General features: G+C 45.8%; 1 protein-coding gene across 1 annotated transcript in view; it reads right to left on the bottom strand.

Annotated features, from left to right (window-relative positions):
* The window catches only part of LOC147736415 (uncharacterized), a 465,378-nt gene that overhangs the window by 221,462 nt on the left and 217,836 nt on the right, over positions 1-26,080 (bottom strand). Inside the window, exons 10-15 of the mRNA XM_086953155.1 lie at positions 24,912-24,997; positions 17,249-17,464; positions 15,972-16,194; positions 13,076-13,186; positions 6,919-7,073; positions 6,487-6,495 (exon numbers count right to left, since the gene is read on the bottom strand). Of these exons, the coding sequence (XP_086809281.1) occupies positions 6,487-6,495; positions 6,919-7,073; positions 13,076-13,186; positions 15,972-16,194; positions 17,249-17,464; positions 24,912-24,997 (800 nt within the window). The remainder of the gene's footprint in view (positions 1-6,486; positions 6,496-6,918; positions 7,074-13,075; positions 13,187-15,971; positions 16,195-17,248; positions 17,465-24,911; positions 24,998-26,080) is intronic.

The following is a 26,080-nucleotide window of genomic DNA, read 5'->3' on the forward strand; positions in this document are numbered from 1 at the left end:
GCCAAAATACTTCCTTCCATAGAAAAACTTCAAAGTACAATCTGATGATTAATGCTTGCAATAACACTTGCATAAAATACAACATTAAAGGACAGCACACCATTAAAGGGATAAAACACATCCAAGTGTGCCATTAAACTGGTTGATTGCTGGAACCATTGTCACAATGAATATGCCATGCTCTTATCTCTTTTGCATGTGAATAAAATATTAAACTTGTGTCTCCAAGACAGGATATATGAAACACTATGAGTCCTCACGGGCTTGTCGTACTACCTGCTTCTGCTGAGACGGGTAGCTAGACATAAGGATGATGGATGGCTTATCTAGCAAATGATGTCACAGCTTTATACGAAGAGGACACACACTTTGAGGTATATTTCCCGCCCTTTCGATTGGAATGTCCCCTTACAGAGGTGTATATCCTTTTGGCATATGTCCAGCCCCAGCACTGTAGGCTCAATTTCCCTTCATGCTGAAATGCCCAATAGGCTGCCAAATATTGTTATTCGCATTTCCTTTAACGGAACTCTCCAAAGGTGAGAGTTGGGGCTTGAAGCGGGCAGTTGAGAATAAAGGCTTCTACGTGGAATGCGACAATGTAGGTATAGACATAAAATTGTGGTTTGGGACTATTGGGACAGACAGGATGATAAAGAGAGGTGACAGTGGATAAGGGGTCCTACTACAATTTTTCGGGAGAGGCCGCACAATGAGCTTTAAGGGGTGAATTAAGATTTTGGACCGGGGCTTCGGTTAGGATGGCTGCTTAGGGCTGGTTGCAATTACGTCTGTGTAGGGATTAGGAATAAGGGTTACTTAAAGTCTGCAAGTTAAGGTTACAAGAGGATTTACTTGTGAGCTATGGCTAGATCAGGAGGCTAACATAGAATTAAGCTGGGGTTAGGAATAAATCTGGGATCGCGGGTTCAGATGTGCAAAATTAGACTGGAAGCTTTGATTAGGGTAGGCGGTTAAGGTCAGTATTAAGGTGGTGGTTCGGGCTAAGATTAGTGTGGGAAACATTCTTATTGTGATGTAATTTGGAATGTTTATGTGGGAGCCCTGAGAAGGCAGTTAGTGAAGCTGCGAGCTGCTGGAGGTTGCTGTTCCTTGAGAGGATAAAGAAATCGAATTTACACTTGTGTGGTGTAAATTACTATAGTTAGGTCTGTGGGTTAAAGTGCGCATGAGTGTTAGGTAGGGGACTTAATTTGGTTAGGTGGCTAAAGTTGGATTGAGTTGTGGTAAGAGGTAAAGCACAAGTTACTACTTGTGTAACGATATCTCTGTAAGAGACATTAGTTAGTGATAGATTCTTTACCTTAGAATATCCCCAGGCATCAGACTGGATCCGGAAAGTTTTTGCTAGCAGTACCCCTGCGCGTCAGCAGGTGGCGTTGTGCGGCTCTGCGTCCGTCGCTGGAGTCGTAAGCGCAGAGATGACGGTATGGAGACTACTTACATGCCACCCATGTGCGCTGACGTCAGTTCTGTACACGACTTTCCGGGCCAGTAACGCAGAGCCATGTAAGAAACTGACCACTGGTGCCATGAAATTAGGGCCCTCAAAGGGATGACCTTAACCCTAGAAATCAGTTTGCAGAACGGGGAGGATGGGTGGGTGGTAAGGAATCTATCACAGAGCAATGCAAGAAACTGACCACTGGTGCCATGAAACTAGGGCCCTGAAAGGGATGACCTTAACCCTCGAAATCAGTTTGCAGAACAGGGAGGATGGGTGGGGCGGTAATGAATCTATCAACAGCTAATGTCTCTTACAGATATATCGTTACTCAAGTAGTAACTTGTGCATCTGAAAGAGATACGTTAGTGATAGATTCCTTACCTTATAAAAGATACCCCAGTAATGCCAACCCCGGTGGTGGGTCTGCGAACAAGATTATACCAGAAAGTCACGGAGAACAGAACGGCCAAAGAAGCCGTCTCTCCGGACCTGACTGTCAAGGCAATAATGTTTGGTAAACGTGTGCAGCAAGACCCGCGTAGCTGCCCGATAAATGTCCTGCGAGGGAACGCCGCGTCCCAAGGCAGTTGTGGCTGCCGTTGCCCTGGTAGAATGGGCACGCAGCCCCACAGGAGGCTCCTTCTTAGCCAACGAGTAACAGGCTTTGATGCAAAGAACGACCCACCTAGAGATGGTCCGTTTGTGCACGTCCCAACCTTTTTTGGCGTCCACATAGCCAAAAAAGAGCTAGCCATCCACCCAGAACTGTTGTGTGTGCTTCAGATAGAACGAGAGCCCACGTTTCGGGTCCAGATGTTGGAGCCTCTCTTCCTCTTTCGAAGGATGCGGAGGCAGAAACAAGGTGGGCAAAGTGATGGTCTGTCCGATATGAAAGGCAGTGACGACCTTGGGCAGAAAAGAAGGACGGGTCCTTAACACCACCTTGTCCGGATGAACAGAAAGGAAAAGAGGTTTAGAAGAAAGAGCCTGGAGCTCACTCAGTCTTCTGGCAGAGGTGATAGAAACCAGGAAAGCAGTCTTTAAGGTAGAAGAAGTAAAGGAAGTTGTGAAGCGGATCAAAGGGAGAACTCATCAAATAAGTCAACACAAGATTGATGTCCCACTGAGGCATTATAAAGGGGACCGGAGGGAACGTGTGTGAAATGCCTTTCAAGAAGTGACTAACAACAGGGGACTTGAAAAGAGAAGGCTGATCTGGAAGCCTTAAAAAGGCAGAAATGGCTGAGAGATAGCCCTTGATAGTGCCCAGAGCAGAGCCCTGCTGGGCCAGAAAAAGGAGGAACAGTAGAACTTCTGAAAGAGGGGCAGAAAGGGGATCCACAGCCTTCGCTGTGCTCCATGCCACAAATGTATTCCACCTGCAGGTGTATACCGTTTTTGTGGAGGGACACCTGACTGCCAAGATAACATCAAAGACTACGGCAGGAAGGTCAAAAGCTGTCAACTGTCGCCACTCAATCTACACGCATGAAGGTGGAGGCTGGACAGGTTCGGGTGAAGGACCGTCCCCTGCTGCTGCAACAGAAGATCCTCCAGAAGAGGCAGCCGGATCGGAGGACAGATTGCCAGACTGAGTAGCTCGGGATACCATACTCTTCTTGCCCAATCCGGAACCACAAGAATGACTTGGGCCCAGTCGCGCCTGATCTTCTTCAGCACTCGGGTAGAAGTGGTATAGGCGGAAAGGCGTACAACAGACCACAACTCCACTCGCGATGAAAAGCGTCTCAGAGCGAGTGCTGCCTTGGAAATTCCAACGCGTAGAATTGATGACATTGCGCGTTCTCTTCGGTGATGAATAGACCTAACCAAGGCTCTCCCCACTGCCGAAAGAGACCTTGCACCACGTCCGAGGTCAGACGCCATTCGTGATCCGACATGCATCTGCGGCCCAGTCCGTCGGACCTGGCGTTCAGGGAGCCTGCCAGGTGTTGAACCACCAGAGACATCCCCCGATGTTCCAGCCATGTCCAGAGGCGCACAGCCTCCTGACATAGGGTCCACGACCCCACCCTGCCCTGTTTGTTGCAATACCACAAGGTGGTGGTGTTGTCTTTGAACACCTGCACTACCTGTCCCCTGACAGAGGAAAGGAAGGCTTTCAGAGCAAGTCGGATCGCCGTAACTCCAGAAGGTTGATATGGAGTCGGGCCTCACCCGGAGACCAGAGGCCCCTGATCTCCACCTCTCCCATGAGGCCATCCCAGGAGGGACGCATCCATCACCACTTTGAGCTCCGGTTGGGGAAGGGAGAAGGATCTGCCATTGACCCAATCGCGGTTCGTGAGCCACCACTGTAGGTGTCGTGCAGTGCCCTCCGAGTTCTGGACGTGGTCGGACAGGTTGCCCTGTTGCTGTGCCCACTGGAACGTTAGGTCCCACTGCAGAGTCCACATATGCCACCTGGCATGATGTATCAGCAGGATGCAGGAGGCCATCAGGCGTAGGCGCCGGAGGGTCATCCTGACTGAAACCCAGGATAGAGGCTGAAAGATTGGAATCATAGCCTGAATTTCCTGGATCCGCTGTTCAGGAGGATAGACTCGAAACTGTGCTAAATCCAGAACCGCTCCGATGAATTGGAGCTCCTGAGAGGGACTCAGGTGCGACTTCAGCACATTGATGGAAAACCCCAGCAAATGTAGGAGGTCTGCCGTAGTCTGGAGGTGGGAGACGACCATTTGGGGCGAGCCCGCCTTCAACAACCAGTCGTCTAGATAGGGGAAGACTGAGACCCCCGAACTGCACAGATGAGCTGTGACCACCGCCATCACTTTCGTAAACACCGGAGGGGCGCTTGTAAGGCCAAAGGGGAGCATGGTAAACTGAAAATGGTTGTGGCCTACCATGAACCGCAGGTTACGCCGGTGGGCCGGCAGGACGGGTTCATGAAAATAGGCATCCTGCAAGTCTAACGCTACCATCCAGTCTCCTGGATTGAGAGCAGACAAGACCTGAGCCAAAGTCAACATCTTGAACTTCTTCCCGAGGAAACAGTTGACGTTCCGGAAGTCCAAGATGGGATGCAGACCCCCCCTTTGTCCTTCTTGGGGACCAGAAAGTAGTGGGAATAACAACTACTCCCTACTTCCGGCTCAGGAACGCACTCGAAGGCCCCCTTGGCCAAGAGGGCCGTGACTACCTGCTGGAGAAGTGCCAAGTATTCCCCCGACATGCGGTGCTACTGAGCTGGCATAGCTGGAGGGGTGGACTGAAAGGTAAGGGAGTAACCCTTGCGGATGATCTGCAACACCCACTTGTCCGATGTGATAGCATGCCAGTGGGGGAGGTGATGGCGGATCCTGCCACCCACTGGCGTGGGGTGCCCCACAAAGCTCGTATTAGGAAGGTTTTGAGGCAGAAGCAGCGGGCGGAGGTGGAATGACCCCCACGCTGATTCCCAGACCCGCCCCTGTGGAAACTGCGGCTGAGCTGAGGCTGGTTCTGCACAGGCCTGCTGAAGGAATGTGCCTCGGCGCCCCTTCTGTGGCCACGAAAGGAACAAAAACCAGGAGTGGCTGGGCTTTTCGTGGAAAGACCTAAGGACTTGGCCGTGGCCCGTGAGTCCTTAAAACGCCAGCGCCAAGATGCTCCTTCCGGAGCGATAGTCGCGCTATACAAGAATCAATAAATATCAAATATCAAAATATCAAACGCTCCAGCGCACTGTCGGCTTTATCGGGCATGTCCATGAGTGAGTCATGGACATCTGGCTAGAACCCAGTACATCTCAACTAGGTGTGGCGACGAAGCGCCACAGTCATAGAAATTGCTCTACCTAGTGAGTCCGTGGTGTCCAAACCACACCGAAAGGGGAACTTAGCTGCATCTTTACCCTCGGCGACAGCTTGAGACAGCACAGCTTGGGTCTCTTCAGGACACTGAAGCAATACATGTGCAACTGTATCCCACACCGCGTGGGAATAGCGGCCCAATAGGAATGCGGTTTTTACCGACCGCAGCCCTAAGCTAGCCGAAGAGAACAACCGCTTGCCGAACTGCTCCAGCTTCTTGGAGTCCTTATACGGCGGAGCCGTGGTAAAGGCACTCTGGGATGTCGAAGCTTGGATGACCAGGCTCTCGGGCGTAGGATGAGTAATCAGACAGACAGGGTCACCCAGAGCCGGGCGATAAATGGCAGCAGGGGCTCCGACGAAGTGGACACCATCTGAAGCACCTCAGTGAAATTAGGGAGATCAAGGTTGAGGACCTCAGCTGCCCGACGGACCACCATTGTGTAAGAGTCGCGCCCTCCTCCATGGTAGGCAGAGGAGAGGCAAACCCCGGGTCAGAGGAGACATCAAGGCCGCCGGCCTTCTCTAACTCGTCCGCCCAGTCCTGCTAAGAGTCACACTGACGAGCAAAAGGGTCCTCGGACCCCTCCCAGGGGCTGATTCACATAACTAACTTAAGACAAAATCCTAAACTTACTACTTTTGGTATTCACAGAAGTTAGGATTTTGTCTTAAAACAGACTTAAGACAGACTTAAGACAGAATCCTAACTTAAGTCTGTCTTAAGTCTGTCTTAAGACAAAATCCTAACTTCTGTGAATACCAAAAGTAGTAAGTTTAGGATTTTGACTTAAGTTAGTTCTGTGGATCTGGCCCATAGTCGTCCTCCACCCCGACCGTATGTGGTACAGACTGCTGCGGCAGGGCAGGGACCGGGGAAGGAATAAACGGTGTCGAGACCGCTTCTTCGACTTCTTTTTGTGTTGTCTCTTACCCGAATCCGAGAGTGAAGACTTGGAGCCCGAGGAGCGATGATGATGGCCCTGCGAGCGTTCTCTGGAGCGGCCCCTGGACCGTGAACGGCTCTGGGACAAGTGCCGGACCTCAAGCAGCTTCCGGTGCCGCTCCCTCAAGGAATTCGGGCCATGGCCAGACAATCCATACAAGACCGGGAGTCGTTGTCGCTTTCCAGGCAGTAGAGACAGACGTCGTGGGGGTCTGCCACCGGCATATTGCGACGGCAGGCCCCACAAGACTTAAAACCGGGCATCCCTACGTGCACCAGAGTAGACTCAAACTTATAGGAGACAAAAGTCTCAAAAAGATAGTCAAAAAGTGACTAAGGTACGTGCTTTAACCGGATCTGCACTTACTGGCGCAGAAAAAGAAGGAACTGATGTCAGGGTGCATGGGTGGCGCCTAAGTAGTCTCCGTGACGTCATCTCAGCGCTTACGACGCCAGCGACGGACACGGAGCTGCACGAAGCCACCTACTGACCCACAGAGGTACTGCTAGCGAAAACTTCCCTGATCCAGTCTGACGCCTGGGGACATTCTAAGGTAAGGAATCTATCACTAACGTGTCTCTTTCAGATATTTGGTTTGCTGGTTAAGGTATACATAACTGTTAGGTTATGTAGAAGATATGGGTTAGGATAAGGGAGCTGGGAAGGGAGAAGATGCCCTTTTTCTCACCTTTGGTTGCTTTTATGCTGGCTAAGCTGATCCTGAATAGGAGGGGGGTCGACATAGTCAGTGTATGGGAAAGAAAGAGAGAGGGAAGCATGGGAGGGATAGACAGCACGCTGTGATGGAACATTCACCGCAGGGGGAGCGATTCGTCCAGATATCTGCAAAAGAAAAGCAGAGACAATCTTTACTAAAACAGAAATAAATACATGGGTGGAGAACTTTTTTTTATAAATAACAGTGGAATTTGTGCATGACTAACATGTTCTAGAGTTTTTGCTCCAAATAAAAAAGTAAATTAGCACACCTTTTTTAGGTTTCATGGTGTACATATTAGCCAATAAATAATAGGTGCTATTATTTTCCTGAGGTGAGGAGGGAGATTAGACGTGAAAGGCTTTAACTATCTTGACAATCCCAGAAGAGTGGATATTTAAACTCTCTACTTTAAAGCTTTTGACTGCTCTTTCAAAAGGAAGGGAGAAATTCCAATTGAAAAAGGTGAGCAAAAGGAAGGTTACTCCAGGTCAGATGTAGTTTGGGCTCTGACTGTTCTGGAGAAGTTAAAAGTGTGAGAGGTTGGCGTGTTACTGCACGCTGACAAGCCACAAGTGACTAAAAGGTACACTGTGGATTGTAATTTATAGTTCCCATCAGCAAGCCGATCACAGTATAGTTGAATAAGGCAAAAATATGTCTGACACAGTAGATCGCCCACTTAAAGATGATGGACTTCTGGCACGGGAGGCAACTAAGCCAAGGATCCGGGTCTAACCCGCACTCTAATAAATTCTCTACGAGGACAATCAGCAGAAAGAGAGAGGTCAATAAAGACCCTGTGCTTAGGCAGAGATGGCCTTGACAAATCTGGACTATAATAAGTTAAGTGTTAAATTAGTAGCTGAAGATGTGCCAGGACAAAGGAGGTATGTAGCCATGTGCCTATGAACTTAACGCCCTACCAAGAGACCCACCTCAAGGGAAAAGGTTCTACTGCTAAAATCAAGTGAGGTCTACAAAATCAAGCTCCTAATCTCTGGGTCAAAGTCATGATACACCTGTCTCTGGTCTTCATATTTTTGATAATGTCAGTCAATCCAGAGAAAGTCAGTGCCTAGGGCGGCATATGGGTACTAATGATTTCAGGGAGGCTTTGTCCACCAACTTTGTCTTGGGCAGCATGGTACAGTGGGCGTTTGGTACGATAGCGTGGTCCTAAACTTAATTCGTTTATATTTCTCTGCCTCAGTTTTTCAAGGGAAACTAAGAGTAAAGATTTGTTGAGGGATTTAACTTGATTGAAAGTGAGATAAAGACCGACCACAGCCCTAAATATCCGACGAATCCACAATGTCCTATGGTGTCAACCATATATAGATGAAGATGCAGTGGTACTTTCTCTAGATGCCTCCATGGCATTTGATTCCATCGAATGGCCATACTTGTTTGAAGTGCTGATACGCCTGTGGTTTGGGCCTAGATTCCTAGGGTGGAGGCTGCTCTATACGGAGTTGCGGGGTCAAGTAAAGGTTAATAACCGCACGTCCCGTATATTTCCACTGCGTTGAGGCACTAGGCAGGGCTGTACCCTATCCCCTCTGCTTTTTGCCTTAATGCTGGAGCCTCTGGCGTTGTGGGTGAGAGGAGATGCCGGACTTAGGGGACTGAAATGGGAGACAGAAACGGAATATAGGATATCGCTATATGCGGACGACATCTTGATATACTTAGCGTCCCCCTACACTTCAATACATGGGCTCTTGAACATTGTCACAAAGGGCCCGATTCACAGAATGAACGTAAGCCTCAATCCTAAACTTACTACTATTTTGGTATTCACAGAATGCACCTACTACTTTTGGTATTCACAGAAGTTAGGATTTTGTCTTAAGTCTGTCTTATGTTTGTCTTAAGTCTGTCTTAAGACCAATTTAAAACAAAATCCTAACTTCTGTGAATACCAAAAGTAGTATGTTGATTCTGTGAATGCCAAAAGTAGTAAGTGCATTCTGTGAATACCAAAATAGTAGTAAGTTTAGGATTGAGTCTTAAGTTCATTTTGTGAATCGGGCCCAAACTTCTGCAAAGTCCCCGATATGCTATTAACTGAGCTAAATCGGTGCTGTTTCTTCTCCGAGGCCCAATCCCCAGGCTTCCACCGGGCTATGAAATCACGATAGCTAGGGACGGATTTTGTTATATGAGAGTCTTTATTACTCCTGAACCTCAGCTTTTCTACGAAAACAATTTAAGCTGTCCCTTTAGATCGACTCCGCAGCAATGTCAAACACTGGAGATCGCTACTGCTTTCCCTGTTAGGCCGAACCGCCCTGTTTAAGATGTTAGCTCTCCTGAGGTTTTAGTGTATCCTCAAAAACTGCCCATATAGAATACCAGACTCATATTTCAACAATATAGAAAGCGAGGTAAACTCATTACTATGGAGTGGGGAGCACACCGTATAGCACTGTCCAAGCTGACCAAGGGATGGTACGACGGTGGTATCGCACTTCCGGACATGCAGCTCTACTGCTGGGCCTCACAATTAGTGGCAATAAATCATTGGCTATACCGTTCCCCTCAAGACCCTGCGTACACACTTGACAAATATCAGGTGGGAAGGGAGGGTTACACGGGAGCCCCACACCCAAAAACCTGAAAAGGGAGATATGGGGACCAAAGGCCCAGACAGTGGCAATATGGCATCAGGCCACCAGACGGCTGGGCTGGACCGGTGTGCTGACCCAGGTCACGCTCCTGTAGGCCTCTTAAAGATTGGGGCTCCTGTGCCACCACCCAGGATTTGACAAATGGGACACAATCAGGATCTCCACCGTGGGCCAATTAGTAAGAAAGGGCAAATTCCTAACATTCAGGGACCTACAGCAACAATATGAGTTGGCCCAGGGAGAGATTTTTCGATACATGCAGATCCATCACACACTCACTACAGCGCTTCCTGACATGAGCAATCTGCCAGAATCCTCCCCTTTGGAAGACCGGCTATTATCCGAGCCACTCCCCAACAAAGCCATCTCCCTCACATATCGCAAGCTATGTAATAACCTGCCAGATCCTTTTCGGAACCTCCGAGAGCGGTGGCAATCCGACATTGAACAAATTGACGAAGAGGATTGGCAAGTGGCAATGATGTCTCCCCAGGAAGCAGCAATGAATCTGCGCTTCCTTTTGATACAATTAAAAATCTTACACAGAACATATCTCACAGGGACCACTTTAGCGAAGATGGGAATAAGGCAAGATAGGCTATGTCTGCATGGGTGTCACCAAGTGGCCACCTTCTACTATATAATTTGGGATTGCCTGCACATACGCCACATCTGGGACCGGGCTACGCTGCAAATGCAAGAGGCAATAGGAAAGCAGGTAGAGTTGACACCGTCGTTGGGCTCCTTTACATTTGGGAGGCCACTGACCTCACAGAAGTGGAGCAGCAATTAGCCACTCTGGGCTATAGATTAGTAAAGAGGGCAATCACCCTGAAATGGGGGGCAGCGGAAAGACCGACAACTAAAAAACCAGGGTAGCCGTATTTCATAATTGTATGGTCGCAGAAAAGGAAGTCTTTAAAGGTAGAGGTTGCCCCAAGAAATGGGATAGCAAAAGGGGTGGCTAGAATACAGACAGAGGGAGCCTGTGTATATCCCCAACTGTTGAAATGGAAATGTCCAGACAAAACAGACACCTATCTGAACTCAATGTGTGATTTACAGTATACGGTTGTACTATATGTGCCAGCAATAATTCGACTGAAATATGTGCCTACCAATGATTATATTTGCTACTTGACTGTTGAAACTAATAAACAAATCTCTAAAAAAAAAAGTGAGATAAATTCACAATTATTTTTGGAGGTCTAGAAGTAGCCTTTTCCACACTGCAGATGAACCGTGCTAGGAAGTCTGGGAGAGGGGTGACCATGATCCGCTGGGGCTAGAGCACCAGGACCTTTCAGAAGTATGAGGCATGAGACATGTCGAATTTCTGAAGATAATGAACAGCAGAAACAGATGAGCGTGAAATCTGGCCAGCCTAATATCATACATGTAAATACACATCCAGACATAAATATTCACATCAACAAGCTCTTATACGTTGCCAGTTTCAACCCCTGTATGTGTGTCTCCTCCCTACTAAGGCTGCACCTCAATTCTCTGAATAATGTAGGCTTTTTTAGTTTAACTTCTTTGCTTCCAGCTCGTTTCTTTTTGCTACAAGTGTCTTTCCCTAGAATTAGAGACCACAGTCAATTGGTACGTTGTTATGTTATTATGATTTTTATGGCACAGCAAATTACCCGTGAGGGTATCCAGGCACTTGAGCTTGTGTGTAGGCACAGGACTGGGGTGTAGTGTGTAAGCCCCACAGAGTTAGTCAAAGTGAGAAGGAGGCCTTGATGTGTTGAGGGAGGCCATTCCAGGTCTTGGGTGCGATGCAGAATGCTCGACCTCCCATTCTGCTTTTGTGGAAGTGGGGGGGGATTGTATTGTGCAAGTCAGAGAGCGGCTGAGCACAGATCAGGCCTCTGGCGGGTTGGTGAGAGTAAAGGCAGTTGTTAGGTATGTTGGTCCCATGCTGTGCAGTGCCTTTGTATTGGCTGCGTTTGTGGATGAGGAGAGTGGAGCTCTCTGAGGAGGGTTGGGATGTGGGTGCGTCCTGGGAGGTGAAAGATGAGTCTCGCTGCAGCATTCTGGATAGCTTAGAGTCAGTCTAGGAGATGGTTGCAAATACTGGTGTAGAGTGCACTGTCATAGTCTGATCTGCTTGTGATGAGGGTGTGTGTGACTGTGCATCTGGTACTCAGGGGTAGCCATTTGAAGAGCATCCAGAGAATGTGGAAACAGGAGAAGCTGATCACGTTGGCCTGTGCTGTCATGTGGAGAAGTGTGGCTCAATGGATAGAGCGGTAGACCCTGATGCAGAGGTCTGGCCTCGGCAGGTCTTGGGCTCAATTTCCTCGGACCTGATAATTCTCGCCTCGGTGCCTATTCTAATCATGGGTCCAACCCTACAACTCTGGGCAATAGCTTGCTTAATCTCCACAATGGCCCAACAGCCCTCGGATGCCTGGCTTCACCTTGGGGGTGCCCAGGAGTGGAAATATCACAGGGAAAAGCCAGGAAGGGTTCCACAGCGTTATGCGTATAGCGCCAGGAAACCCCAGTTGGGGTATAAGTGCACTTTACAAGTACAGATTCATTTCATTTCATTTGGATGCAGTCATGCAGGATGATTTTCAGGGTGCTGGCACGGTCAGTTGGTGCGGGTCCAAGCTCTGCTGGCCAACAATTGGAGTCTAATGGAGAGTTCTTGCTCCAGAAGATCACCACTTGTGTCTTGTCAGTTTCAGGAGGTTAGAACTCATCCATTCGGCTACGTTGGCCATGCCGCCGGAGCCGACTGGATGAGCTGATGGTGGTGAACTTGTCAGTCAAAGAAAGGATGAGTTGGGTACCTAAGGGATATTAAGGTGGGGCGTGGGCAGAATATAACGACCCCCCCCCAAACTCATGGGTCCATACTGATTCCCTGTTATCTACGTGGTCTCTTGCACTTTTAGGGCAATGTCTTGTGTGTCTTGCTGAGCATCAAAGAGGCATCTTTCACCCCCCGGGGCAGGTTCTAAAGATGGGTAATTGCTTTCTGTTTGCAATCTTATCTAACACGGGGTAGTTGTCAGGATCCCAGGCTATAGACAGCTCTTGTGAGGATCAGATGCCAAGAGCTGACTCCCAACAAGTCAGCTCTATGGGAAGTTACCCTTTGAGACAGTCCATCCATGAGGTGGTGCAAAAAAAGATAGTGTCAGGGAAAGGTTTTGCAACTCTCAAAGATCTGGACGCATGTACGGACACAGTGAAAAAATGAGAATGTACAGGATACACACCCTATTTATAGGGGACAGGTGATTGAGGGGTGTGATATGCAGGGGGCATTCTTTGGAGTGGCCATTGATGTGTTGAATCCAAGTTATGGTCTAGTTCTGGGCACTGAAGCTTCCAAAACCCAGTCAAACAAGTCAACTATCAGAATGAGGGTAGAAGTGACTTAGTTTACTCTTCAGTAACTCACACAATTCAACATAACGTAGTTATAGAGTAAACAGTGGTACAATTAAGCAGAGGGAGAAGGTTTCACTCACCAGTGGTGGGTACTGATACATCGCTGCATTTCCAGGGTCAATCTCTCCCATGGCCTGCACGTCAGCATCTCGTGCGTTCACCACTCGAAGGTAGAGCTCCACCATGCCAACCTATAGAAAGGTTTAAGGGGAAAAAGTCTAGGGTTGGCATAATGCATGACAGGATGTGGGGGAAAGGAAAGAGATGTGACCTAGTAACAATGAGGAACAGTTGACACCCTCCCTCTATCCATCTAACACTGCTTCCTACAGAGGCAGCCAGCAGACCTCTACTCACCTATGAGGAAGCTGCTGCCAGAATGGCACCTTCAAATGTTAGCCACAAATGGGGCAGATTAAATGAAAGGTCAGGATCATTTCTGTAAGGATGTTTGTGTTTTCCTCTCGCAGATGTCCTGGAGCGGCACTAGTCACAAGTGAATCTAGGGCCATTTCAGCTAACAACTACCTTGAGCATCATTCAATCCAGAGTAGCCTCGCTATTTGTTTCAACAAACTCCTACTCCAGTTTAAACATACCCTCACTCTATGCAATGTCTGTATATATTGTTAGCTACCATTCATAGTGTTTTTACAGATTAGCAAGAGTTTGTTCAAATAAACATATTTATTTACATGGCCACAGACAGATCGAGTGAAGTTCTCACCGAGTGTACCAGAATTGTGAATCCTGCCTGGCGAGTCTCAAGCATGGTCATAAGTGCATAGAGTGACACCATTTTGACACCTGTAACTCACTTCGATAAACACAGCAACTTGAAGTTATAGTCCCTCCTGACCAATCCTCCCATTTAGACATTCAGGTTCTGGCATATTGTTGATGATAGCATCTCCTTTGGATGTAAAAAATACCTCGCAAACATAAGGAGATGATGGACGGAGCGCTGAAACTTTTCAGACACTCACCCCCAGTAACAGATCTGGGTTGAATCCAACATCGTTCTTTAGCTCACTTTGCCACCCCAGTTCATACACAGCTATATGCAAATCAGTCTTGACCCTGTGCCTCATGGGAACAGTCCAGCCTGAATTGCCAAGCCATGTGTTCCCTAGACCAGAAAGAAGCATCCTAAAACCTGTTTCGGGCTAACAGCACTCATCATCCAGGCGAGCTTGAATCCAGTGGCAAAGTGAGCAAGGGACCCATGTCTGGGCATACCCTGCCAACTTAGGGCAAAGAAAGCAAACACAAGGAGATGATCGTCGGGGCATGACATTTTTTAGACACTCACCCCCAGTCACAGATCTGAGTTGAATCCAATATCGTTCTTTAGCTCACTTCGCTACCCCAGTTTAGGCACAGCTATATGCAAATCAGTCTGACCCTGTGCCTCATGGGAACAGTCCAGCCCGAACAGCCAAGCCATGTTTTCCAGGGACCAGAAACAAGCATCATGGGACCGGGGTGGTGAAGTGAGCTAAAGAATGATGATGGATTTAACTCAGATCTGTGACTGGGGGTGAGTGTCTTAAAAGTTTCAGCGCTCCGTCCACCATCTCCTTGTGTTTGTTTTGCAAAAAATACCTCACCATATCCAACAGATTGTTGGCCATCTTTTCTCACCCTAGTGATATGCTAATTGGTTGCACATCTATGGCTGCGGGTACAGTGAGGTCCCTTATGTCTTCCTTTGGAGATAAGAGGCAAATGATAGTCAGCTAGAAGCTGAATCAGTTGATTGGTATGAATTTCAGAGCTAACCTGTAGCAAGAATGACTGCTTGACCACAAGTGTGCTGCTTCTTCCCTAGAAATGGGCACTGCTGGCAATGTTTCACACACATTTCACCACTGTGCTGAAGTTATCAAGTCCCTGCACCAAAATTAATTTAATAGGTAAGGAAAAAATAATTTAAAACAAATCCTGAGTGGGTTTATGTTTGCAAATGGAGAGCAGTGCCAGCCTGATGCTTAACTTTCACCGAGGAGTCTATACATCCAGAAAAATTAATGTAAAACAAAACAGGACTAGAAGTTATTGGAAATACAGCAATCACAAAGTGTGATATACCTGTCAGTATGAGTTACCCTGCTGGAAGGAAGACAAGCCTACAAAGTTCCATCAGTCACATCATGAGAGAGAAATGCACCACTGCCCCAGGCCCAGGTGTGCTGAGGAAGATGGTCAGGTTAGGGTAAAATATAATGCCCCTTGTGCAGCATCAGCAGGTCTGAATAGTGTGACAGCAGAGGTACCAGAATCAGGATCCATAGCAGGAGATCACCCGGGCACAGTCTAGCGTTAGACGTTCACACCAGGATGAGTGAGAAGAGAACATCTACTTTGCAGTTCCTTGAGCTGTATGAAGCTGGTCCTGCTGATACCGCTCCCTGAGGACCCAACACTCCCTTGGATCTGTAAGGAGTCCAGAAATCAAGATGCAAGAGAGCCAGAGTGCACAGAGAGTAAACACGGTCTCACAATAAGAACAGGAGATGCCCCACAGGGTGATATCACCTGCACTTAGAGGAATAAAGAGAACCACAAGATGACTGTTGCTTTCATTCCTATCTGAGGGCCCGATTCACAGAACTAACTTAAGACAAAATCCTAAACTTACTACTTTTGGTATTCACAGAAGTTAGGATTTTGTCTTAAGTTTGTCTTAAGACAAAATCCTAACTTAAGTCTGCCTTAAGACAAACTTAAGACAAAATCCTAACTTAAGTCTGTCTTAAGACAAACTTAAGACAAAATCCTAACTTCTGTGAATACAAAAAGTAGTAAGTTTAGGATTTTGTCTTAAGTTAGTTCTGTGAATCAGGCCCTGAGAGCTGAAGCGACACAGCAACTATCCTCTCAGCACGTCTCCTGGTTCTCAAGGCCTATTTCCAAGGATTACAATGTAAAGATGTGCATTGTGCTGTATCCCATAGAATACTGAGCACTGCTTACCTGTGGCACAGCATTCAGCTGCCCCATGGTCAGATCAGGTTTCACTGGAAGCGCGCGGACCGGAACCTTCCATCTGCCACTGATCACCTGGTTGTGCCGATCGAAGAGGTCCAACTTGGCCCAGCCTCTAGACGACATGCGCTGGACCTCCTGCCCGTAAGGGTCAAACCCGCCCGAGGCCTGGAGCTCAGTCACCAGAGAGATGGAGGCCACAGGGCGGACTCTGGAGGGACACAGATGGCAATGATGAGTGACCGTCTTCTTCACAAAGTACATATGGTCTTAAGTTAATTGTAGACTGGCTTAGCAGCAATACAGACAATCTTCTAAGAGACCTCTGCACCTGAAAAGTCAGACCCTCTTGGTCCCTGCAGCTTTATTGTCATGAGTCTGCAGCGTTTTGTAGGGCCACAATTCCAACTGATCCATCCTCACATGACCAGCGTAACTACACCTTGCTAGTACTATTAACTGTAGGGCAAATGGGGAATGCACACAGAGTAACTTCACCCTCTCTCTAAAGCATTCAACCCGTTTGACCTAGTCACAACATTCACCTGAGTATTCTCACTATATGGACCCACGGCTGACATTAGTGCGTTCCTCGGGGCTGCAGATCACGATCCATACAGGCTAAGTGTATAGTAAGAGAGTGACAGCGACTTTGTATTTTCCCAGAAAAGTAGGTTGAAAGTTGACCCATGTCTCAGAAATAGAGGTCTGAGGTGAGAGAGAATGGGCCACAGATCATTCCCTTGGCTTGAATGAGATGTGGCTTCAAGAGTGGGTCATTGGCCCAATGTGCTTGGTCAGATCTTTACAAATGCAACAGATGGAGTCATGTGTCTTGAGTAAGTGCATTGATGTGGGTGTTCCCCGGTCTGGGTTTGTGGTTCAGCGTTTAATTTGTATTGTACCTGTGAGGGGCTGGAGTGATCTAAAGGAAAGAGAAATGATCCAAGTCATCTGCACCAAAAGCTGTTTAGGAGCTACATGCATGGATACAGCGCTACAAAATGTCTCAGATAGGGTGAGTGCGGGGTACAAATAACACTTATAGCTTAGTAGGTGAGTTGGATCTTTTACATGCTTTAAGGATGTCCTTGATGGGTCATGGGGCTCAAACCACACTAGGGCATTTATTTATACAATGTGAGTTATACAAAAACACTAGTCCAGTCACACATAGGAGCCCATGTAGTCTTACGCACTGGCAGCACATACACATTCACTTATAGGGGCCCACCAGTGGGCTCTCAGTCGCGAGCACTGGGTACCTGGGAACTGGCTGCTTGGCAGACAGCACTGCGGCATTTCCCTTGCAGCCATCCATGACATAAGGCGGAGACTGACCCATCTGGCAGGCGACGGCAGGAAGGGCGGTAGGCCTTCCCATCTGCTGTCCATTGCTGTAGAGTCCAGTCAGCAGGCGCACCATGTACAATGTGGGGTCCAGTCCAAGTAGGAAGTCGTAGAACACAACAAAGCCAGCCCTGGGGGAGAGAAAGGTCATGGTACATATAGATTGAATAGACTGGGACTCTGAAGGAAAAAGAAACTGCTGAAGAAGTGGAGAGAATAAGAGGAGAGGGAGAAGAGAGTAAGCCAGACAATAAACAATCATGATTACATGGGGAGTGAACTTTTGACTCTTCACCAGGTATTACTTTTTGGGGTGGCAAATTAGGGGGTGTAGATAAATCTGGAAGGCCATCAGCTATGCCAAAGATATGTTGAGTCTAAAACTCTGATAAATGATGAACGTTGACACGCAGGAACAGAGGGGCATATTAGCAACAACTAGCGATAATTATCGCTATGTTGGCTTAGCGGCAATATTTTTATCGCCGAGCTGCAGCGATTTTTATCGCTTAGGAACCTTGCTATTATCAAGGTTTATCTCCTAAGCGATAAAAATCGGCCGAAATGCATGAATATTGCTGAACAGTCAGCGATATACATGCATTACCGAGCTAATGCTAGCAGTTCTTAGCCATGTTATCCACCTACCATTGGATAACATGGCTAAGAACTGCTCAGGGGCAGGTGTTAGCTTTTGGAGATAATCTCGCTTAGCGCGAATATCTCCAAAAGATGGTAATAGGAGATAGCGATGTTAGCGAAGTTTCCAGTCGCTAACATCTTGGCACGCCCACTTTGTATGTCATTAGTGATAAACATCACTGACATGCAAAGTGGGGCCCAAGATGGTCGCTATCTCCTACTAGCTGGCGCTAACTGGTGTTAGCGACAGCTATGTAATAGGGAGATAATTTTATCTCCGCTTTCTTGGCTTTTAAAGCCAAAAAAGCGGAGATAAACCCCCTTGATAATATGCCCCAGAGTTCACAGCTGCCTGCAGAGCTGCAGAGAATACATCATTTGAGGAAGGAACTGCAGAGTGATGTAGGGCACTTGTAGCAAAGTGTGTCACAAAAGGACCAAATACATGCAAATAGAAACCAATGCAAAAGACAAGGTTGAAGGCATTGAGCCAGGTCAAGAGCCAGAAGGACTGATTCCAAAATATGCTCTTTCGGAGATTTATACCAGGATGAGCAATTTGTATCATACTCTTACTTACAGAATAAATATAATTTGATAAGAGGAGATTTTTTTAAGTATCTGCAGATTCAGAGTTTTCTTGAGACAAGGGCCCTTTTAAATACTTCTGTCATGAGCAAAATAGACATTTTAGAAAGCTGTAGGAAAAAAAACAAAATCGGTGTGATATACCAACTGATGTTAAATAGAATACAAGACAATCTAAATGTGTATAATGAGAGATGGCAAAGGAATTTTGGTATAGAAAAGGTTGATATTTCTAGGTCTCTAGAATTGGCAAGCAAGGTTATACTCAATGGGCCATTTAAAAGTCAGCATTTTATGGCCATTTTCGATTTATACTATACACCATCTAAACTTATGAAATGGAAGGCGCCTTGAGACCTTTTTGGTGATATGTGCGCTATATAAGAATTTATGACTTATGACTTAAGGCCAAGGAAGGTATTTATTGTAACCGTTGCCAATATCTGGCCGCTGATTCTATCCACATGTTCTTTTGCTGTCCAAAATGAACACAATTTATTAGAGACGTACAGGGTTTTTTGAATAGTATTTTAGATTCACCATGTGTACTATCATCGGAAGTAGTTATATCAGGGATTCAAACCGAACAAATGGGTCTTAAAACTATTGAAGAAGAAGGTTTCCTTTTTATAGCAATGTCTGTATATAGATACTGTATAACATCACGTTGGTTAGATTCTGAACCTCCGGTTTTCACTCCTGGCAATCGAAAATCTTAAGTATTTATCAACTCGAAAATGCGATGTATAAACTTAAGGGCCGGAGGAAAAAAATATTCGGTCAGAAATTATGGTCTCCAATTAGTAATTGGATTTAATCCGAAAGTTGTGTATTTGCTTAAACTCTTTTTTTTCAATAATGTCAATTCTTTTTTTTTATGTATGCTTTATGTATAAATTATTTGTTCTTTCCTTAGGGTATGATTTGTATATCTTCATATATGTATTCTTTTTTTATGTTATGCAACTTTCCACTGCCAGATAAAATAAAAAAAAAATAAAAATGAAATGGTCTGTGCCACATTAAATAGGCCACCAGAATAGAATTGCTAGTGAACATATTGCCCCCTATACTAAGAGATTGCAGAAGATAGTGGATTGGATGCAAGTGACTTTGACAGACAGGACCCCTTGCACTAAGGGTGCCCGAGTCAGATAGGCAAACTTCAATGTTTGGTATAAACTTAGACCAAACGACTAAGTTTACGACTTTAGATATTCACAAAGGGCTTTTACGAGTAGAATCTTTATGTCCGCGCTTGAGACAGATCTCTTTCCCAAGTGCGGACCTTCGGATAGTACTGGTAAATAAATGCCCTTTGTGAATATGCAGTCGTAAACTTAGATGTTTGGTTTAAACTTAGACCAAGCGACTGAGTTTATGACTTTGGATATTCACAAAGGGTGTTTACTAGTAGAATCTTTATGTCCGATCTCGAGCCAGATCTTCGCCCAAAGTGCGGACATAAAGATAGTACTGCCAAATGCCCTTTGTGAATTCACAGTCGTAAACTTAGACATTTGGTCTAAACTTTGAGCAAGCGTCTACGTTTTCGACTTTGGATATTCACAAAGGGCGTTTAAGAGTAGTATCTTTATGTCCGAGCTCGGGCCGGATCTCTGCCCCGAGTGCGGACATAAAGAAAGTACTCGTAAACACCCTTTGTGAATTTGCAGTCATAAACTAAGACGTTTGGTTTAAACTTAGACCAAGCGACTGAGTTTCTGACTTTGGAGATTCACAAAGGGCGTTTATGATTAGTATCTTTATCTCCACGCTCTGGGCCAGATCGCTGCCCCGAGTGCGGACATAAAGATAGTACTCGTAAACACACTTTGTTGATTCGCAGTCGTAAACTAGAAGTTTAGATCAAACGTCTAAGTTTACTTTTGTGAATCGGGCTCAGGGTGTCATTTTTATAAGCATATGTTGTTTTTTTACTGTCAAGATGCAAATTAAACCGGGTAAATGCACTGCATTGTTCGTTTCCTTTTCACAAGTTCTGTCCCCAGAAAAACATTTCTCAAAAATCTTAATTTATAGCAACTATCAATTAATGTCAGATGTGGATGGGCAGATTTTCTTTACATAGAAGGTGACAGTGTAGGTCTGATTAGAAACATAAAGTGCTGTCACTGGACCAGTGTAACACGCTTTTAGCTTGACCTGTGACCTCTTCTTAGGCAAATCTTTTATCGATAGTCCAACACCATATCCAAAAATATAATTTGGCCCCTATTTATGATAGCTAACTGCTTGTTTCTTATACTTGTTTTTAGGCTCTAGAAACTATTTGTCTCCCAATTTATGTTGGTAAACAAGTTTTTGTAATTAACTAAAGAACATTCAGGGCTTTATGACATGGCATGTTGTCAGGTTGCACAAAGGATAATTGCATTTTATTATGAAAAGACACATAGGGGCAGATTTACAAGCCCCCTGCACCACCAGTCCGTCACTTTTTGTGACGTACTGGTGGCGTATTTCACTGCTCCATATTTACAATGACAGGAAAAGCCACCCTGCATGGCTTTTCCTGTCCTTGTAAATACAGCCCCTTTACACGCAGCACTTGCGTGAAAGGGGCGTTACATGGGTGCTGCTGTGCGTGTTCCCACGCAACACCCATGGAACCTGATACATTTCCAGATTTACAAGGAATCATAAATCTGGAAATGCCTCAGTATGCTACGCGTAGCGAGGCGCAACAAGGAGAAATGTTTTTATTTCTCCTCGTTTTGTCCTCTTTCAATGTGTGCTGCAGTCTACAGCACGCATTGAAAGGGGAAAATGCCTGTAGTGATTGTTTTCGTGCAGGAAGTTGCCCCTTCCTGCACAAAAACAATCTCCCCATGACGCAGGCATCGTTGCACCACATGGCTGCTGTTTGAGCACCAGCGCAGGGGAGAGCACAGGAATACGACATATCATTGTAAATATGTTGCATTACCATGCTCAGAAAGTAATTCAGTGCGGCGCAGACAAATGGCTTGCGGAATGCACTAAGTCACTTTCTCGTAAATCTGTCCCATACTTGTTCGTGAAAAAATGTGGTTGTATGAAAAAAATTGAAGACCCTGATATGAGGTTATGACGTGTAGCGTTCCCCATGGACTGATAATGATTCTTAAAAGCAGATGTTATTTTTCAAGTGGTGAAAGGCCTTCAATAGTTGAAATAACACTTTTCGTTTCACTTTGGAATTCGATGGCAAGCAGCATGAGCTGACAACATTTGGAAATTGAGAGTATGGTAATGACATCTAAAGAAAGAATATCCCATGATTTATCAGGAGTGGACACATGTCACCATACCCTGTTGGCTTAGCCACAGCTCTTAATGGAACCACAACACGTATGAATGAAGCCTTTTAGGGCGTTTCGTTATCAAGACTGATAAAGGTTTATACGTGTTACCACTCTAGCACGTTCTAGTGTGACACAAGGAATGGATCTACAGATTTTAAACAGAATTAAGTAGAAATAGAGGGCACGATTCACAGAATGAACTTAAGACTCAATCCTAAACTTACCACTATTTTGGTATTCACAGAATGCACTTGCTACTTTGGGCATTCACAGAAGTTAGGATTTTGTCTTAAATTTGTCTTAAGACAAACTTAAGACAGAATTAAAACAGACTTAAGACAGACTTAAGTTAGGATTTTGTCTTAAGTCTGTCTTAAGTTTGTCTTAAGACAAACTTAAGACAAAATCCTAACTTCTGTGAATACCAAAAGTAGTAAATTCATTCTGTGAATACCAAAAGTAGTAAGTGCATTCTGTGAATACCAAAATAGTAGTAAGTTTAGGATTGGGTCTTAAGTTCATTATGTGAATCGGGCCCAATGTGCTATCATGCCAATTGAGACCGTCTTGAACTTCCTTTTTTTTCCAACAGCTCAGTGCCCACTGCTGTAAGTCAGTGGCGGGTGTTGTTGCTGTAGCAGAACGAGGGATTCACTGATGAAAAAATACCCAAACATAAAATTCAGTTATGAAACAATGGGCTGAGAAAGACCAGAGTAAAATGTAATACCATTTTGGAATATACCTTCACCAGACTATGAAGTGAAAACGAGACAAGCAAGCATTGTCAAAGCCAATAGGTGGGACCTTTGCAAACTGGTGTTATGCTTACTTTTTCATTTCCTATTGGAAGCATATGCTGCCACATAAATATAGTGGCTTTAGGCTTGCAATAAAAATTGCACATTTTAGAAAATGACCAGTGCATATAATGTTAATAGCATGTTAGAGGTGCTTCCTAGAAGACAGGTGTACAGGTGTACTTTAAATTGTTCAAAAACACTTTTTAGTTTTAACGCTTGACCCAGAGAAAGGTAATTTTTATTGTGCCAAAATAAAGGTGTTGTTGGCTTTCGACTACAGTAAACGGAAGTCGTAGCTTAAACACACAAAGAACCCTAAAGAATGAAAAAAGGACAAATAGAAGAAATAAAAAGCACTGGTAAAGTACTGGATCATAGGTCCTGGCACCCAGGAATACTTCCTTTAGGAGAATGCCCACATGTGATCAGGCAACATGGCATCACTTTTGCAATTTTGATTGACTGTATATACCTTGTTGCATTTTTTAAATAATAAAGGGGCATATTACCAAGCAATAGTGGAGTGGTGTGGCTCACTGGTGTGGAGTGGTGTGGCTCACTGGTTAGAGGCGGCAGACCCGAGAGCAGAGGACGGCCCAGGACCAGGGTTCAATCCCCGACGCGGCAGGGTCGTGGACCAGGGTCAGCGGACTCGATAATTCTCACCTCTGTGCCTACTCTAACATGGGATCACACTCAGCAACTCTGGGCATTAGCTTGCCTCATCTCCACAACGGCCCCCCCACATACGCAAGGGATGCCTGGTTTCACCTTGGAGATACCCAATAGGGACCATCTCACAGGGAAAGCAAGGACGGGTTCCCCAGCGGTCTACTGCGCAGAGATACTCCTTCGGGAGTCTATTCTAGCGCATTACAAACCCACAATTAAAAATTAATTGCTTGGTTAGAGACAAAACTTTACCGCTGAGCTGCAGCGATTTTTATCGCAGATAAACCTTGGTATTACCAAGGTTTATCGCAAATACGATAAAAAGCGGCCGCAATGCATGAATATCGCTGAAAAGTCCGCGATATTCATGCACTACTATTGGATAACATGGCTAAGAACTGCTCAGGGGCAGGTGTTAGCTTTTGGAGATATTCGCGCTTAGCGCGAATATCTCCAAAAGTTGGTAATAGGAGATAGCGATGTTAGCGACTGTTTTCAGTCGCTAACATCTTGGCACGCCCACTTTGCATATCATTAGTGATAAATATCACTGACATGCAAAGTGGGGCCCAAGATGGTCGCTATCTCCTACTAGCTGTCGCTAACTGGTGTTAGCGACAGCTAGGTAATAGGGAGATAATTTTATCTCCGCTTTCTTGGCTTTTAAAGCCAAAAAAGCGGAGATAACCCCCTTGATAATATGCCCCAAAGTTTCTCTTTCAAAATTAAAAAAACATGGCACCACTTACAGTGTAAGAAAGTCAGCCACTCAAGTTGGCCAACCCATTGCCCAAAGTGAGCAGAAGCAAAACGTGAAAGATTAGTCCAAAGGATGAAGAGGGCTGATCCAAAACCTCTCTATGCAAGTATATCTGTAAGGAATTGCATTTATGAATGTATTTCCATTATGTAAGGCTGGTGAGACTGCTATATCTATCCCTGCCGCATCTAAAAATTCATCTAATAAAAGTGTCGCTGGTTCAAATCTCGAGAATTCTGTGAATACTTCTGTTTCTTGTGAGACATAAACACCTTTTGGATGTGATGCTCTTACATTTTGATTCCATGAAGGATTCCTTGGTAAACAGGAAAGTACAGTCAGGGATTCTGTAGCTGCACCCTGAAATCACCAGTTTGCAGTAGAATAGGATGAAGGTGGTCAGCTTTATTTGTTGATCTGAAATATTTCAGTAGCGTTTGCTGTGGCAGCAGCAGCCCCTTTGTGCATGAGTGGTAAAGTGAAGCATGAGTTTTAATAAAAAGGTATGTGCTAGGCAATGAAACCCTGCTTCTTGATCACACAGGTGTTCCATATGATCCATTGGCAGTGTCATGGCTGAGATTTGGGAAATTAACTGCTGAAAGTGACAATGGAAAAGCTTAGGAACCTTTGAATATCCCTGAGATATTTCAAGAGGAGAGGCCTTCTGGTAACTGACCTCCATATGAAAGTTCCCATGTCCTACCTCCTTCTCTAGGCTACTCAGTTCCCATATAGAGCCCGCGGATCCCTCCCCACCTCATACCCTGCATTCCTTTGCATTGATTCTTTGACGGAGACTTACGCCGGGTCATATGGTGCTGGTCCCAGGGTATCCGGTGGATTCACTAAATGTTTACTCATTGCAGGTGTATGAGGCCTCTTCACTTCCTGGTAAAAGAAGAGAAACAAAACATCTGTTCACAGAACATTAGGAGACAAGTTAAAAACACTCTCAGATCCTATCAACATTTTTTACCCATCTACCTGTGATATACTGGACCAGCCCCATACCTGCCACTCATCCCCGTCTCCCTTGTGTCATACTGGAAGCCTGGCCACAATTTGACCCCAGGCACTGTGCTTTGGCCAGTCTCATCCTAGCCATTTAACCTCTTGTCATATGTGTGACCATACTAGCCTGCAATATTCGACAAGCATATGGTAGCCCTTTAAATGCTGGTTACCTGGTAATACTAGACCAGGACCACAGTGTTTCACATTATTTCCCCACGGATTTTGGGAGTCGTTTAGAGTTAAGTGGAAAGGTGCAACCATTCCACTAAACTTGCTCACTCCACCCCATTTAGAAGTGTGGAAATGCTGGGTTTTCACCAGCAGAAACCCTTGACCACATGGTCAGTTCACCAAAAGACCATCGGCTCATAGTGGTGGTTGCCCTGCCCTACCATCAGTAGACTACCCTACCTAGGAAAACAGAAACATGGTGGTCATTGGTAGGAAGATCACTGAAACAGTGCTCCACTGAAGATACGGAGATCCTTGCCTTCTTCAGTGCTCCACTGAAGATACAGAGATCCCTGCCATCTTCAGTGTTCCACGCAAATACAGAGATCCCTGCCATCTTCAGTGCTCCAGGGAAGATACAGAGATCCCTGCCATCTTCAGTGCTCCTCGCAAATACAGAGATCCCTGCCATCTTCAGTGCTCCAGGGAAGATACAGAGATCCCTGCCATCTTCAGTGCTCCACTGAAGATACAGAGATCCCTGCCATCGTCAGTGCTCCACTCAAGGTACAGAGATCCCTGCCATCTTCAGTGCTCCACGCAAATACAGAGATCCCTGCCATCTTCAGTGCTCCAGGGAAGATACAGAGATCCCTGCCACCTTCAGTGCTCCACGCAAATACAGAGATCCCTGCCATCGTCAGTGCTCCAGTGAAGATACAGAGATCCCTGCCATCTTCAGTGCTCCACTGAAGATACGGATATCCCTGCCTTCTTCAGTGCTCC

The sequence above is a fragment of the Lissotriton vulgaris genome, chromosome 1_2 (genome assembly GCF_964263255.1).
Source record: "Lissotriton vulgaris chromosome 1_2, aLisVul1.2, whole genome shotgun sequence".
In the NCBI taxonomy this organism is placed as follows: Eukaryota; Metazoa; Chordata; class Amphibia; order Caudata; family Salamandridae; genus Lissotriton; species Lissotriton vulgaris.